General features: G+C 41.3%; 1 protein-coding gene across 4 annotated transcripts in view; it reads right to left on the bottom strand.

The window, feature by feature from the left end:
* Positions 1-9,708: 9,708 nt before the first annotated feature.
* LOC109998237 (cilia- and flagella-associated protein 54) overlaps positions 9,709-14,095 on the bottom strand; it is a 29,117-nt gene continuing 24,730 nt past the window's right edge. For all 4 annotated transcript variants that reach the window (XM_065963251.1, XM_065963250.1, XM_065963249.1 and 1 more), the window contains 4 exons: positions 12,803-12,960; positions 10,858-11,004; positions 10,639-10,759; positions 9,709-10,269 (listed from right to left, as the gene is read on the bottom strand). In XM_065963251.1, coding sequence (XP_065819323.1) covers positions 10,109-10,269; positions 10,639-10,759; positions 10,858-11,004; positions 12,803-12,960 — 587 coding nt within the window. In that variant the 3' untranslated portion in view covers positions 9,709-10,108. The remainder of the gene's footprint in view (positions 10,270-10,638; positions 10,760-10,857; positions 11,005-12,802; positions 12,961-14,095) is intronic.

Below are 14,095 nucleotides of genomic sequence, written 5' to 3'. Positions count from 1 at the left end.
AACAACTTTTTTGTGATTCCTCTTGGCTTGACCAGCCTCTCCTTTGATCATCATAGTAGATCATCATAGTTTTAGAATGCACACTACCTGTCCTTTGATCATCATAGTAGATCATCATAGTTTTAGAATGCACACTACCTGTCCTTTGATCATCATAGTTTTAGAATGCACACTACCCAGGACTCACCCAGTTATTTTACTGTCATTTTCAACATATCGTTCTACAGAGTACTGACACATTGCCTTTTCATGCAGCACCCTGAAATTTAATGTAAGTTTATGTCACAGTGGGCTAGTGCCGCAATGGATTACGTGTCTGACTACGGATCAGAAGAGTTTAGGTTTGACTCCTGGCTAACTCGTTGAGAGTTTTAACAAGTAAATTCTTCCTCCTACTTCTCCACAAGCGAAAAGAGTCAATTGACACAGTTACACTGCATTTCAACTTGTCCCTGTGGATTCTGTACAGCTATCCTGAAACCTCCACTTGCAAGTCTTCATTTTGTGAAAACAAATGTTCTCCCGGAAGTGCATACAGTATTGCTGGATAAACCGTGCGTGGAACTTGACTGACTTTGAGGAAGGGCTTCAGATACAAAGGCATTTGAGATTCAGTGCTGAAGACATTCTACAACAAGAAGCTGGTGTCTCAGGTAAGTAAGTGGCCATGATCGTATAGTGGTCATGTCACAGTGGCGAACAGAACAACTTTTTTGTGATTCCTCTTGGCTTGACCAGCCTCTCCTTTGATCATCATAGTTTTAGAATGCACACTACCTGTCCTTTGATCATCATAGTAGATCATCATAGTTTTAGAATGCACACTACCTGTCCTTTGATCATCATAGTAGATCATCATAGTTTTAGAATGCACACTACCTGTCCTTTGATCATCATAGTAGATCATTATAGTTTTAGAATGCACACTACCTGTCCTTTGATCATCATAGTTTTAGAATGCACACCACCCAGGACTCACCCAGTTATTTTACTGTCATTTTCAACATATCGTTCTACAGAGTACTGACACATTGCCTTTTCATGCAGCACCCTGAAATTTAATGTAAGTTTATGTCACAGTGGGCTAGTGCCGCAATGGATTACGTGTCTGACTACGGATCAGAAGAGTTTAGGTTTGACTCCTGGCTAACTCGTTGAGAGTTTTAACAAGTAAATTCTTCCTCCTACTTCTCCACAAGCGAAAAGAGTCAATTGACACAGTTACACTGCATTTCAACTTGTCCCTGTGGATTCTGTACAGCTATCCTGAAACCTCCACTTGCAAGTCTTCATTTTGTGAAAACAAATGTTCTCCCGGAAGTGCATACAGTATTGCTGGATAAACCGTGCGTGGAACTTGACTGACTTTGAGGAAGGGCTTCAGATACAAAGGCATTTGAGATTCAGTGCTGAAGACATTCTACAACAAGAAGCTGGTGTCTCAGGCAAGTAAGTGGCCATGATCGTATAGTGGTCATGTCACAGTGGCGAACAGAACAACTTTTTTGTGATTCCTCTTGGCTTGACCAGCCTCTCCTTTGATCATCATAGTTTTAGAATGCACACTACCTGTCCTTTGATCATCATAGTAGATCATCATAGTTTTAGAATGCACACTACCTGTCCTTTGATCATCATAGTAGATCATCATAGTTTTAGAATGCACACTACCTGTCCTTTGATCATCATAGTAGATCATCATAGTTTTAGAATGCACACTACCTGTCCTGTGATCATCATAGTTTTAGAATGCACACTACCCAGGACTCACCCAGTTATTTTGCTGTCATTTTCAACATATCGTTCTACAGAGTACTGACACATTGCCTTTTCATGCAGCACCCTGAAATTTAATGTAAGTTTATGTCACAGTGGGCTAGTGCCGCAATGGATTACGCGTCTGACTATGGATCAGAAGAGTTTAGGTTTGACTCCTGGCTAACTCGTTGAGAGTTTTAACAAGTAAATTCTTCCTCCTACTTCTCCACAAGCGAAAAGAGTCAATTGACACAGTTACACTGCATTTCAACTTGTCCCTGTGGATTCTGTACAGCTATCCTGAAACCTCCACTTGCAAGTCTTCATTTTGTGAAAACAAATGTTCTCCCGGAAGTGCATACAGTATTGTTGGATAAACCGTGCGTGGAACTTGACTGACTTTGAGGAAGGGCTTCAGATACAAAGGCATTTGAGATTCAGTGCTGAAGACATTCTACAACAAGAAGCTGGTGTCTCAGGTAAGTAAGTGGCCATGATCGTATAGTGGTCATGTCACAGTGGCGAACAGAACAACTTTTTTGTGATTCCTCTTGGCTTGACCAGCCTCTCCTTTGATCATCATAGTTTTAGAATGCACACTACCTGTCCTTTGATCATCATAGTAGATCATCATAGTTTTAGAATGCACACTACCTGTCCTTTGATCATCATAGTAGATCATCATAGTTTTAGAATGCACACTACCTGTCCTTTGATCATCATAGTAGATCATTATAGTTTTAGAATGCACACTACCTGTCCTTTGATCATCATAGTTTTAGAATGCACACCACCCAGGACTCACCCAGTTATTTTACTGTCATTTTCAACATATCGTTCTACAGAGTACTGACACATTGCCTTTTCATGCAGCACCCTGAAATGTAATGTAAGTTTACGTCACAGTGGGCTAATGCCGCAATGGATTACGCGTCTGACTACGGATCAGAAGAGTTTAGGTTTGACTCCTGGCTAACTCGTTGAGAGTTTTAACAAGTAAATTCTTCCTCCTACTTCTCCACAACCGAAAAGAGTCAATTGACACAGTTACACTGCATTTCAACTTGTCCCTGTGGATTCTGTACAGCTATCCTGAAACCTCCACTTGCAAGTCTTCATTTTGTGAAAACAAATGTTCTCCCGGAAGTGCATACAGTATTGCTGGATAAACCGTGCGTGGAACTTGACTGACTTTGAGGAAGGGCTTCAGATACAAAGGCATTTGAGATTCAGTGCTGAAGACATTCTACAACAAGAAGCTGGTGTCTCGGGCAAGTAAGTGGCCATGATCGTATAGTGGTCATGTCACAGTGGCGAACAGAACAACTTTTTTGTGATTCCTCTTGGCTTGACCAGCCTCTCCTTTGATCATCATAGTTTTAGAATGCACACTACCTGTCCTTTGATCATCATAGTAGATCATCATAGTTTTAGAGTGCACACTACCTGTCCTGTATCATCATAGTTTTAGAACTTTAGAACGATGAGATGAGATGAGATGAGATGAGATGAGATGAGATTCAACTTTATTGTCATTACACATATACAAGTATAGAGTAACGAAATGAGGTTTGGCATCTCACCAGAAGTGCAAATAAGCAGAAAGTGCAAGAGTCTGTGCTATGTACAGTAATTACAAAATTTACAGATGTAGACTAAAAAAAGTGAATTATTAGGTATATCTGGATGGCTGGATTAATGGGATGCTATAAATATAAATAAATGCTATAAATATAAGTGTATTCTTAGGATTATAATATACAGATTAAGGTGCAGTGAGCATGCTATACTAATAATATACAGATTAAGATGCAGTGAGCATGCTATACTAGTTTACAGATAATATAAAGAATATTGACATAATATGAACATACTATAATACAATAATACAGATGGATGAGAGATGTGTGTGTGTGACCAGGAGGAGTGGTGGGGGGATGATGGGTGTGAGGTGATATGCAGGGGAAAGGGGGGGGTCAGCAGGGGGCAGAGAGAGAGAGGGAGAGAGAGGGAGAGACAGAGTTCAGAGTTCGGGGGGTAGAGTTCAGTAGAGAAACAGCTCTGGGGAAAAAGCTGTTCCTCAGTCTGCTGGTTCTGGTCCGGAGGCTTCTGAAGCGCCTACCGGAGGGCAGGAGGGTAAACAGTCTGTGGGCAGGGTGGGAGGAGTCTTTAAGGATGCCGTGAGCTCGCCGCAGACAGCGTTTTCTTTGGACATCCTCAATGGCAGGAAGTGGACACCTTGTGATGCACTGGGCGGTTTTTACCACCCGCTGTAGCGCCTTACGGTCTGTGACAGAGCAGTTTCCGTACCAGACTGAGACACTGCTGGTCAGGATGCTCTCGATCACACAGCGGTAGAAGTTCATCAGTACAGCTGAAGACAGGTGGTGTCTCTTCAGTGTCCTCAGGAAAAAGAGGCGTTGATGAGCCTTCTTAACCAGACTGGAGGTGTTAGTGGACCAGGAGAGGTCCTCTGTGATGTGGGTCCCCAGGAACAGCCATCCCGTTGATGTGAATGGGGTTGTGCGTGCTTCCTCTTTCTCTCCTGAAGTCCACGATGATCTCCTTCGTCTTGCTGGTGTTGAGGAGCAGGTTGTTGTCAGCACACCAGGCGGCCAGATGCTGTACCTCCTCCCTGTAGGCTGTGTCATCGTTGTTGCTGATGAGGCCAATCACCGCCGTATCGTCTGCAAACTTGATGATGATGTTGGATCCATGTACAGGTCTGCAGTCGTGGGTGAAGAGGGAGTAGAGGAATGGGCTCAGCACACAGCCCTGTGGTACGCCTGTGTTGAGTGTGATGGTGGTGGAGCAGGTGTGTCCTGACCTAACATACTGGGGTCTGTTGGTCAGAAAGTCCATTATCCAGTGACGGAGGGAGGTGTTGAAGCCCAGGTCTCCGAGTTTAGTGTTTAACTTGGAGGGGATGACAGAGTTGAATGCTGAGCTAAAATCAACAAACAGCATTCGTGCGTATGTGTTGTTATTGTCCAGATGTGTGAGCACAGAGTGCAGCGCAGTGGAAACTGCATCCTCTGTACTCCTATTGCTGCGATAGGCAAACTGGTATGGGTCCAGTGTGGGTGGGAGGCAGTTTTTCGGGTGTGCTAGGACCAGTCGCTCAAAGCACTTCATTATGATGGGTGTGAGTGCTACAGGGCGGTAGTCATTCAGGCCTGTCGGGCTGGAGTGTTTCGGCACTGGGACAATGGAGGTGGCTTTGAAGCATGCTGGCACAGCTGCTTGGGCGAGGGACAGGTTGAAGATGTCCGTAAAAACCCCAGTGAGCTGCTCCGCACATGCTCTAAGCACGCGCCCGGGGGTGCCGTCTGGACCAGCAGCCTTTCGAGCTTTGATCCGGCTCAGTGCAGCGTGGACGTCTGTGGAGGTGAGTGAGAGGGGCTGGTTGTCTGCAGGAGGTCTGGTCGTGGTCTGCGTCTCCCTGTTGTCTCTATCGAAACGTGCATAAAAGTGATTTAGCTCGTTCAGGAAGGAGACATCTGTGGTTATCGGGGTGGAGTTTCTGGGTTTATAGTCACTGATGGCCTGGATGCCCTGCCACATGCGTCTGGGGTCGGAGTTGGAGAAGTGTTCCTCTACCTTCAGCTTGTAGCAGTGCTTGGCCTTGATGATGCCCCTCCTCAGGTTTGCCCTGGATACGCTGTAGGCCATTGCATCATCTGATCTGAAGGCGGTGTTGCAGGCCTTCAGCAGGAGACGCACCTCCTTGTTCATCCATGGCTTCTGATTTGGGTACGTGGTGATCTGCTTCCATGTTGTAACACTGTCGATGGTGGTATTGATATAATCCAGCACAGAAGAAGTGTAGGTGTCAATGTCTGTGTGAGAGCCCAAGGTAGCCTGAGAAGCAAACATACTCCAGTCTGTGTGATGGAACTTGTCCTGAAGTACAGAGTCTGTCCCCGCTGGCCACACTTTAATCGTTGTCACTGATGGCTTCACACGTTGGATGAGTGGGGAGTACTTGGGGATGAGGAACAAAGAAAGATGGTCTGACTGTCCCAGGTGGGGGAGGGGGGTCGTGGTGTAGGCTCCTGCGATGTTTGTGTAAACATGGTCCAGAGTTTTGTTTCCTCTTGTATTGCAGGAAACATGCTGGTGAAATTTAGGGAGCACTGTCTTTAAGTTTGAGTGATTAAAATCACCTGCAACTATAAATGCAGCCTCCGGGTGAGCAGTCTGTTGTTTACTGATAGCGGTGTAAAGTTCCTTCATAGCAGCTTTTGCATCGGCATCAGGGGGGATGTAGGCTGCAGTTACAATAGTGGAGCTGAGCTCCCTTGGCTGATAGAAAGGTCTACATTTAACCATGAGAAACTCAATGTTAGCTGAGCAGTGTCTCCCAATAATGACAGAGTCTGTACACCAAGCTTTGTTAATATAGATGCACAGCCCTCCTCCCCTGGTCCTCTGCTGTTCTGTCTGCCCGTGTGTGGCAACCGGCTAGCTTGATAGCATCGTCCGGTACTCCGTTGTTTAGCCATGTTTCCGTGAAGATCATGACATTACAGTCCATAAGTCTCTTGCTGTGGATGATACGAAGTCGTAACTCGTCCATGTTGTTCACCAAAGACCGCACATTAGCGAGGAAAATGCTGGGTAACGGGAGACGGTGCGGTGTTAGCTTTAGCTTAGCTCTTATACCTCCGCGCTTCCCCCGCCTTTGTTTACGGTCTCGACGCCGCCTGCGAGCACTTCCGCCCGGCCGGGTAGAGTGCGTAGCCTCGGGTGTTTTGGCGATCTCGGGTATGAGTCGAAGATTGTTGATTAGATCGTCAGGTAGGTGTATTCCAATATCCAAAAGTTCCTGTCGGGTGTAGGATGTTAAGGCGAGGCTGTTCCGTGCGAACAGACCCGAAATTAACAATAAAATTACTGCAAAATTGCAAATCTGAGAGAGACGCTGGGCCTCGCGATGCGCTCGCGCCGCCATCTTGGTCAAATTCCACGATGAACGATAATCAAAGGACAGGTAGTGTGCATTCTAAAACTATGATGATCCACATATCGTTCTACAGAGTACTGACACATTGCCTTTTCATGCAGCACCGTGAAATTTAATGTAAGGTCATGTCACAGTGGGCTACGGATCAGAAGATTTTAGGTTCGACTCCTGGCTAGCTCGTTGAGAGCTTTAAAAGGTGTAAATCAGTTCTTCCTTGTACTTCTCCACAATTGAAAAGAGTTAACTGACACAGTTACACTACATTTCAACTTGTCCCTGTGGATTCCTTACAGCTATCCTGAAACCTCCACTTGCAAGTCTTCATTTGGTGAAAACAAATATTCTCCCGGAAGTGCATACAGTATTGCTGGATAAACCGTGCGTGGAACTTGACTGACTTTGAGGAAGGGCTTCAGATACAAAGGCATTTGAGATTCAGTGCTGAAGACATTCTACAACAAGAAGCTGGTGTCTCAGGCAAGCAAGTGGCTATGATCGTATAGTGGTCATGTCACAGTGGCGAACAGAACAACTTTTTTGTGATTCCTCTTGGCTTGACCAGCCTCTCCTTTGATCATCATAGTAGATCATGATAGTTTTAGAATGCACACTACCTGCCCTTTGATCATCATAGTAGATCATCATAGTTTTAGAATGCTCACTACCTGTCCTTTGATCATCATAGTAGATCATCATAGTTTTAGAATGCACACTACCTGTCTTTTGATCATCATAGTTTTAGAATGCATACTACCTGTCCTTTGATCATCATAGTTTGAGAATGCACACTACCCAGGACTCACCCAGTTATTTTACTGACATTTTCAACATATCGTTCTACAGAGTACAGACAACCATAAACTAAGCGTTTAACAGCGAAACATCTGAGTCACAATAAATCATTTTTTGTCCTGACAACACATTTGCGTCAAACTAATTGGACAAACTGCATTAATTTGTCTGATCCAGCCTAAGTTGTGTCTTTATTGTTTCGAACCACTACATCATTAGGATATCTGTGGTAATTTATTGCAAACCCAATTTGATAACACATTGTATCGAAAGGTAAACGTTACCTCGTTAAAGCCCCCGTGAAGAACCTCATCCAGCAAACTTCCTCTCGAAAGTGAGGCGATCATCCTTTTATTCGAAAACCCATTTAAGCTCGGTAGCTCTTTTAATTCCACACGACGTCCCCGGTAGAACAGGCAGACACCCCCCCCCCGTTACTAACTAACCCTGAAACTCCAGCAAACGTCAACAAACAGAGACAATGAGGGGTCGGAGGAAACGGCTACCGTTACTCTGGCTGGAGACCGGTTGTCAAGTTACTGCACATAAGAGACCTCCGGTTGACGGTTTACGACTTCCGGAGTGTCAATGTGCTTCAACAATAAGGCCGCCATGAGCTTTTGTTTACCAAAATATTGCTTTTATTAATATTAATATTTTTACTTTCTTTAGCCCATTTATTTGACGTGGAAAAAAAACAGCGCACTATTTACTTTCTGTCCCATTTTTTTTTTTTATTATAAAGTCCCTGATGTCTGGTATTGGTTGAACAAAAACTTGACATTAGCACTCTCAATTAGTATGTGGCCAAAGATACTCGATGTTAGCTCTCCATGTTTTGGTGATTGCATCCCAGTTATTTACTACGATTTGTCAAAAAATAATAATAATAATAATAATAAACTCATTAGCCAAAATATTTGCCATAAACTCTCTTAATTTCAGTCAATAATTTTCTGGCATAGCTACAAAATAAAAAAGGACAGTAACGCTCTAATCTTCAACAAACTCATTTATCAACAATGTTTGACATAAGCTAACTGCTTTTCTGTCATTACTTTTCTCCCGTTAATCAAAAGTATTGAAAATATGATTTATTTTTAGTTATTTTTTTGTGATTTGTCAAAAAACTGTTGACACTATTGAATTGATTTTTTTTGTACCTACCTGCTAAGCTGTCTGTTTAATTAATTAATTAATTTATATCATTAGTCAAAATTATTTGCAATAAGCGCTCTAAATTTTTGTCAGTTATGTTGAAATTCTGGCATAGGTCAGAAATATTTGATACTAACTCTCATTTTGTGCCAGTAGTCAAAAATACTTTACAATATTGCCTCTAATTTGCGTGATTTTCAGAATTAAAAAAAGCAATATAAGCAATATGAGGGAATATAAGCATGCAAAACATATTGTTGTTGAAACATTTCCAGCAATACTCAAAATGTTATTGTATTTATTCTCAAAATCTTTTGTTTAAAATGTTCATTTTGTCTGATTTAACAAAAAAACAAGATTAACCTGAAATGTGTGAATTTGTTACAATACAATAATCATTTATGCATGGAAGCATAATCCAATTTTCGAAATGCTTCCTGTTGAATGGTTTATTTGTTGGTCACTGATGTCCATAGTGATCAGAGTGACTATACAGTTCATAATATTACATGAAAAAATAATGGATTAAAGTCAATTACATTTTCTTGCAAGCATTGGATTACAAAAGGGTAAAGCCTTGAACTGCATTTGATGTATTTTCTGAGTTATTGCTGGTATTTCTTTAGTCTATAAAACCACATTATTAATTCTTTCTTAATAATTGTGCTAACATTTGTGAGCTTGGCAAGTTGTCCAGGCTTCACTGGATATTTATATTGTTATGTCTACAAGGTCAGACACCATTTGTGCACTACTGTTGAGCATAATATAATTTACCGTCTTCATACAGATCCTTAAAAGAAACCAGATATGTCTAGAGTTTACTAACATGTCAATGCTTGTAGTAGAAGAAACCGTAGTATCAGCATGATACAACTCCTGCATATTATTCACATGTGGTTGTTTAACCTGTCTAAATTTCTTAACCTGAATTTTCCTCAATAAACACTATCATGTGTTAACTTGTTTCTGCTCCACTTTGTCAAATGACTTGTCCGTTTTGGATAGTGAGTTTTTAACAAAATAAACATAAAAAGAGGCTATGGATTTTATTGATGTTGGTCTTGTTTGTCCAGCAGTTCAAAAAGGTTATCATCCTTAACAACTTACACAAACTGATATCACATAGTAAGAAAACTCATGTGACAATTGTTCAGTCTCTCATTCTGCAACTATTATGCAATTGATTACAATTGGTTTTTACAACTATACATTCATGTCTGTAAACAAATGCAGTACTTAATTCATAATTTGTTTATTAATCACAGTTTATAGATAATATAATTATTGCATCAGGTTGGCCACAACATATGTCTCTCTTCAGCCAACAAACAACTGACTAACATGACCTTAAGCGTCCAGCTAGCTTTCTCAGTAGGCACAGAACAGGAAAAGAACAGAGAAAATTGCATCACTTAAGGTGTAATTGTATGGCTAACTGTCTGAGCATTGGGGGCTTATAGGACCAGAGATGCTTAAGTTGCTCAGAGCTGGAATGGGATCTTGACACTCTTTTTCATTCTTGCTTGAACAATGGGATTGCAAGGACTGAGCAGCAAGTGGTGTTTCCATCGCGCCAAGATTATCGATGTTACCTGGGAAAATTACAATACAGAAATATTAAAATAACTTGGTGTAAAGATTACAGGAATCATTGACAAAACAAATGAGAATTTGCCGCTAGGAAGATAGACTTGTCATAAACCTAGACTTAATAGGAAGTAAAAAGGTGAGATTTTTTTTAAATTGGTGCTACATCCAGATAACTTCCAGAAAAGTGCCTATGTCATTCCCTTCTGTTCTCAGTCTACACTGAGGGGAATAAACGTAGTGAAACATATAATATCTGTACGAATATGTTGCGCAACTGGTTGAAAATCGGCAAATTTCCCCTTTAATTAATTGTATAAGTCATTTTCATACAGTCAGAAATTCACTACTTCCAGTTCAGTTAAGTAAATCACCAATTTGCAAAGTGGCCTGATCCAGTAAGTTGAGGTAGGGTAGGTAGATGTTGATGGGTCCAGGAGGAGAAAAACAAATTTTTCCACCTTCCAACACCACATTCTCTCCAAAAATACACAGCTAAGAGACATGGAAAGAAAATTATATTATTTTTTTCAAATTTTACCAAATTTGTATATGCTGACAATATCACATATTACAGTATACATTATCCACACCTGCTTTTTCAGTAGTTTCTGGGTAAGTTGCAGAAGTGTGGTGCTGTGCATCCCTCTCAGGTTGCTGAGTAGTAAAGTGGCCCGGGCAAGAGTCACACTTGACTTTGGTGGCATGCAGGACCGTCCTGAGAGCAGGCTGACAGCTTCCTATTCGCAAGCATACACAATCAACACAAAGAAGAACTTTGATGAGTTAAAATGAAACAAATGTTCTCCTGGAAGTGCATACACAGCATTGCTTGATAAACCCTAGACTCCAGGCTAGCTCGTTGAGAGTTTTGACAAGTGTAAATCAGTTCCGATTCGAATCTGGGTCACAGCAAGAGTGGCAAACAGAAAGCCTTTTTTGTGATTCCTCTTGGCTTCACCAGCCTCTCCTTTGATCATCATAGTAGATCATCATAGTTTTAGAATGCACACTACCCAGGACTCACCCATTTACTTTACTGTCACCCAGTTATTTTACTGACATTTTCAACATATCGTTCTACAGAGTACAAACACATTGCCTTTGCATGCAGCACCGTGAAATTTAATATAAGGTCAAGTCACAGTGGGCTAGTGGCGCAATGGCTAATGCATCTGACTACTGATTAGAAGAGTTTAGGTCCGACTCCTGGCTAGCTCGTTGAGAGTTTTAAGAAGTGTAAATCGGTTCTTCCTCGTTTTTCACCACAACCAAAAAGAGTCAACTGATGCAGTTACACTGCATTTCAACTTGTCCCTGTGGATTCTTTACAGCTATTCTGAAACCTCCACTTGCAAGATTTCATTTTGTGACAACAAATGTTCTCCCGGAAGTGCATACAGCATTGCTGGATAAACCGTGCGTGGAACTTGACGGACTTTGACTAAGAGCTTCAAATGCAAAGGCATTTGAGATTCAGTGCTGAAAACATTCTACAACAAGAAGCTGGTGTCTCAGGCAAGTAAGTGGCCATGATCGTATAGTGGTCATGTCACAGTGGCGAACAGAACAACTTTTTTGTGATTCCTCTTGGCTTGACCAGCCTCTCCTTTGAAGAAGCTGTTCGTTCAGGTATTGGTGTGGCTGTGATAGTATAGTGGTTAGTACTCTGCGTTGTGGCCGCAATAACCGCGGTTCGAATCTGGGTCGTGGCACGAGTGGCGAATAGAACACCTTTTTTGTGATTCCTCTTGGCTCTTGGCTCCTTTGATCATCATAGTTTTAGAATGCACACTACCTGTCCTTTGATCATCATAGTTTTAGAATGCACACTACCCAGGACTCACCCAGTTATTTTACTGACATTTTCAACATACCGTTCTACAGAGTACAGAAACATTGCCTTTGCATGCAGCACTGTGAAATTTAATGTAAGGTCTCATCTCAGTGGGCTAGTGGCCCAATGGATAACGTGTCTGACTATGGATCAGGAGATTCTAGGTTCAACTCCTGGTTAGCTTGTTGAGAGTTTTAACATCAGTTCTTCCTTGTACTTCTCCACAATTGAAAAGAGTCAACTGACACAGTTACACTGCATTTCAACTTGTCCCTGTGGATTCCTTACAGCTATCCTGAAACCTCCACTTGCAAGTCAACATTTTGTGAAAACAAATGTTCTCCCGGAAGTGCATACAGCATTGCTGGATAAACCCTACGTGGAACTTGATTGACTTTACGGAAGTCTTTCAGATGATGAAATGCAGTGCAACTGCCATTTGGCACCTTTGGCTGCCCAAGAAACAGTTGTCATAGAAAATGTTCAGCACTATATCTCAAATGCCTTTTGCATGTGGAAGGGAAATAGAAGTCGATCGCTTCTCTTGGAATTTTTCACGGTAAGGTAGTCAAAAGAGAAGTATATTTCTGCTGTAACTAAATTCTTCAAAGTCGTCTATTTAATGGCTATTGTAGTATGTATTTGTTACTCAATAAATGTATCTTGTGGTTGTGTGTGTGTGTTAGTGTGTGGGTTCATACCTGCAGCAATGCCATGCTTTCATCAGTTCTGCCCCTCTGTGCCTCCAAGTTTGCACCCTCAACCATCAAAACAGCTTGAATATCAAGATCTCCCCATCGTTCACATTCACGAAGACACTCCTGCAAGGTCTGAGCTATCTCCTCATTAATATTCTTCCCTAAAAAATGTATTTCATTCCAAAACACACAAACACATTCATACCCAAACAGCCACACAAACACAAAAAGAGATTCAATATACCATAATCATCATCTTTAAACACATTAAAATGTAGCTTATGAAGAACACACTTTTATTTATTTATCAATATTTTGTTTATGCGCTGAAAATGATTCCTATGGTTGCACTAGGCACTCGGTCAATAATATATGATGCCCTGTAATAAGAGCCCGGCCGATTAATCGGCCATCTGATCTAGCGGGCGATATTAGCATATCCAGTGACTATCTGTATCGGCTATTTTTATCGCAGATGTCTGCAGATATTAATTGATTTATTCCCCAGTCAAATAGCATTTCATTTTAGTTTTATCAGATTAAACTAGCAGCAGTCTTTCACCATCTTGACTGTTTTATACTATATATCGTGTATATGTTTGATAACTGCATTTGACGGATCAACACCATAAATGTGTATATCTATAAATACAGATGGAACATAGATCTAAGAAAGATATCGGCTGTTTTATCTGTATCAGATTATTTCTCTCCCCAATATTGTTATCAGTATCAGCCCCAAGAATTCTATATCGATCAAGCCCTAATTGTAATTTAAAGAAAAAGGGAGGAAAAAACACCTGTAAGTATGAATTTTCATGAATTAATTCAACTTGGTAGTTTTGCGGATATATCATTTAAGTCTGTCAACCATCTCAGGGAAATTCTTTATTTAGGTCTGTGAAGCTGTAATATTTAAGTGCAAGACATCTCATAGCAGCAGATTTGGATTGGAGCCAAGTGTATGTTGTGAGCTGAAAAGGAAATTTGATTCTCTGAGGTTGAAGAAATGCATGTCTGACATTTACAAGTCAAGCTAATGTCTTCTTTCTAGCATATTGGAACTCTATCCTAATGGAAATTAATTTGTAGACTGTACATTCTAACAGAATATAAGCAGCACTGTGAAGATGAATACTTTGTCAGCAATTTGTGTTCTGTTGCTATGTTGTCTGATCACGACCGAATAAAATCTCAGATGATTCACAGTCTGTTTCACGATTTCATCATTAAACATTTACTACAGAAACAACCCCCACCTAACAACGTCCCTCGGTTTTTATTTTATTTACCCCA

This window comes from Labrus bergylta, chromosome 14, assembly GCF_963930695.1.
Source record: "Labrus bergylta chromosome 14, fLabBer1.1, whole genome shotgun sequence".
In the NCBI taxonomy this organism is placed as follows: Eukaryota; Metazoa; Chordata; class Actinopteri; order Labriformes; family Labridae; genus Labrus; species Labrus bergylta.
Note: the sequence above shows the minus strand (reverse complement) of the source record. Positions and strands in the feature narration are given on the sequence as shown.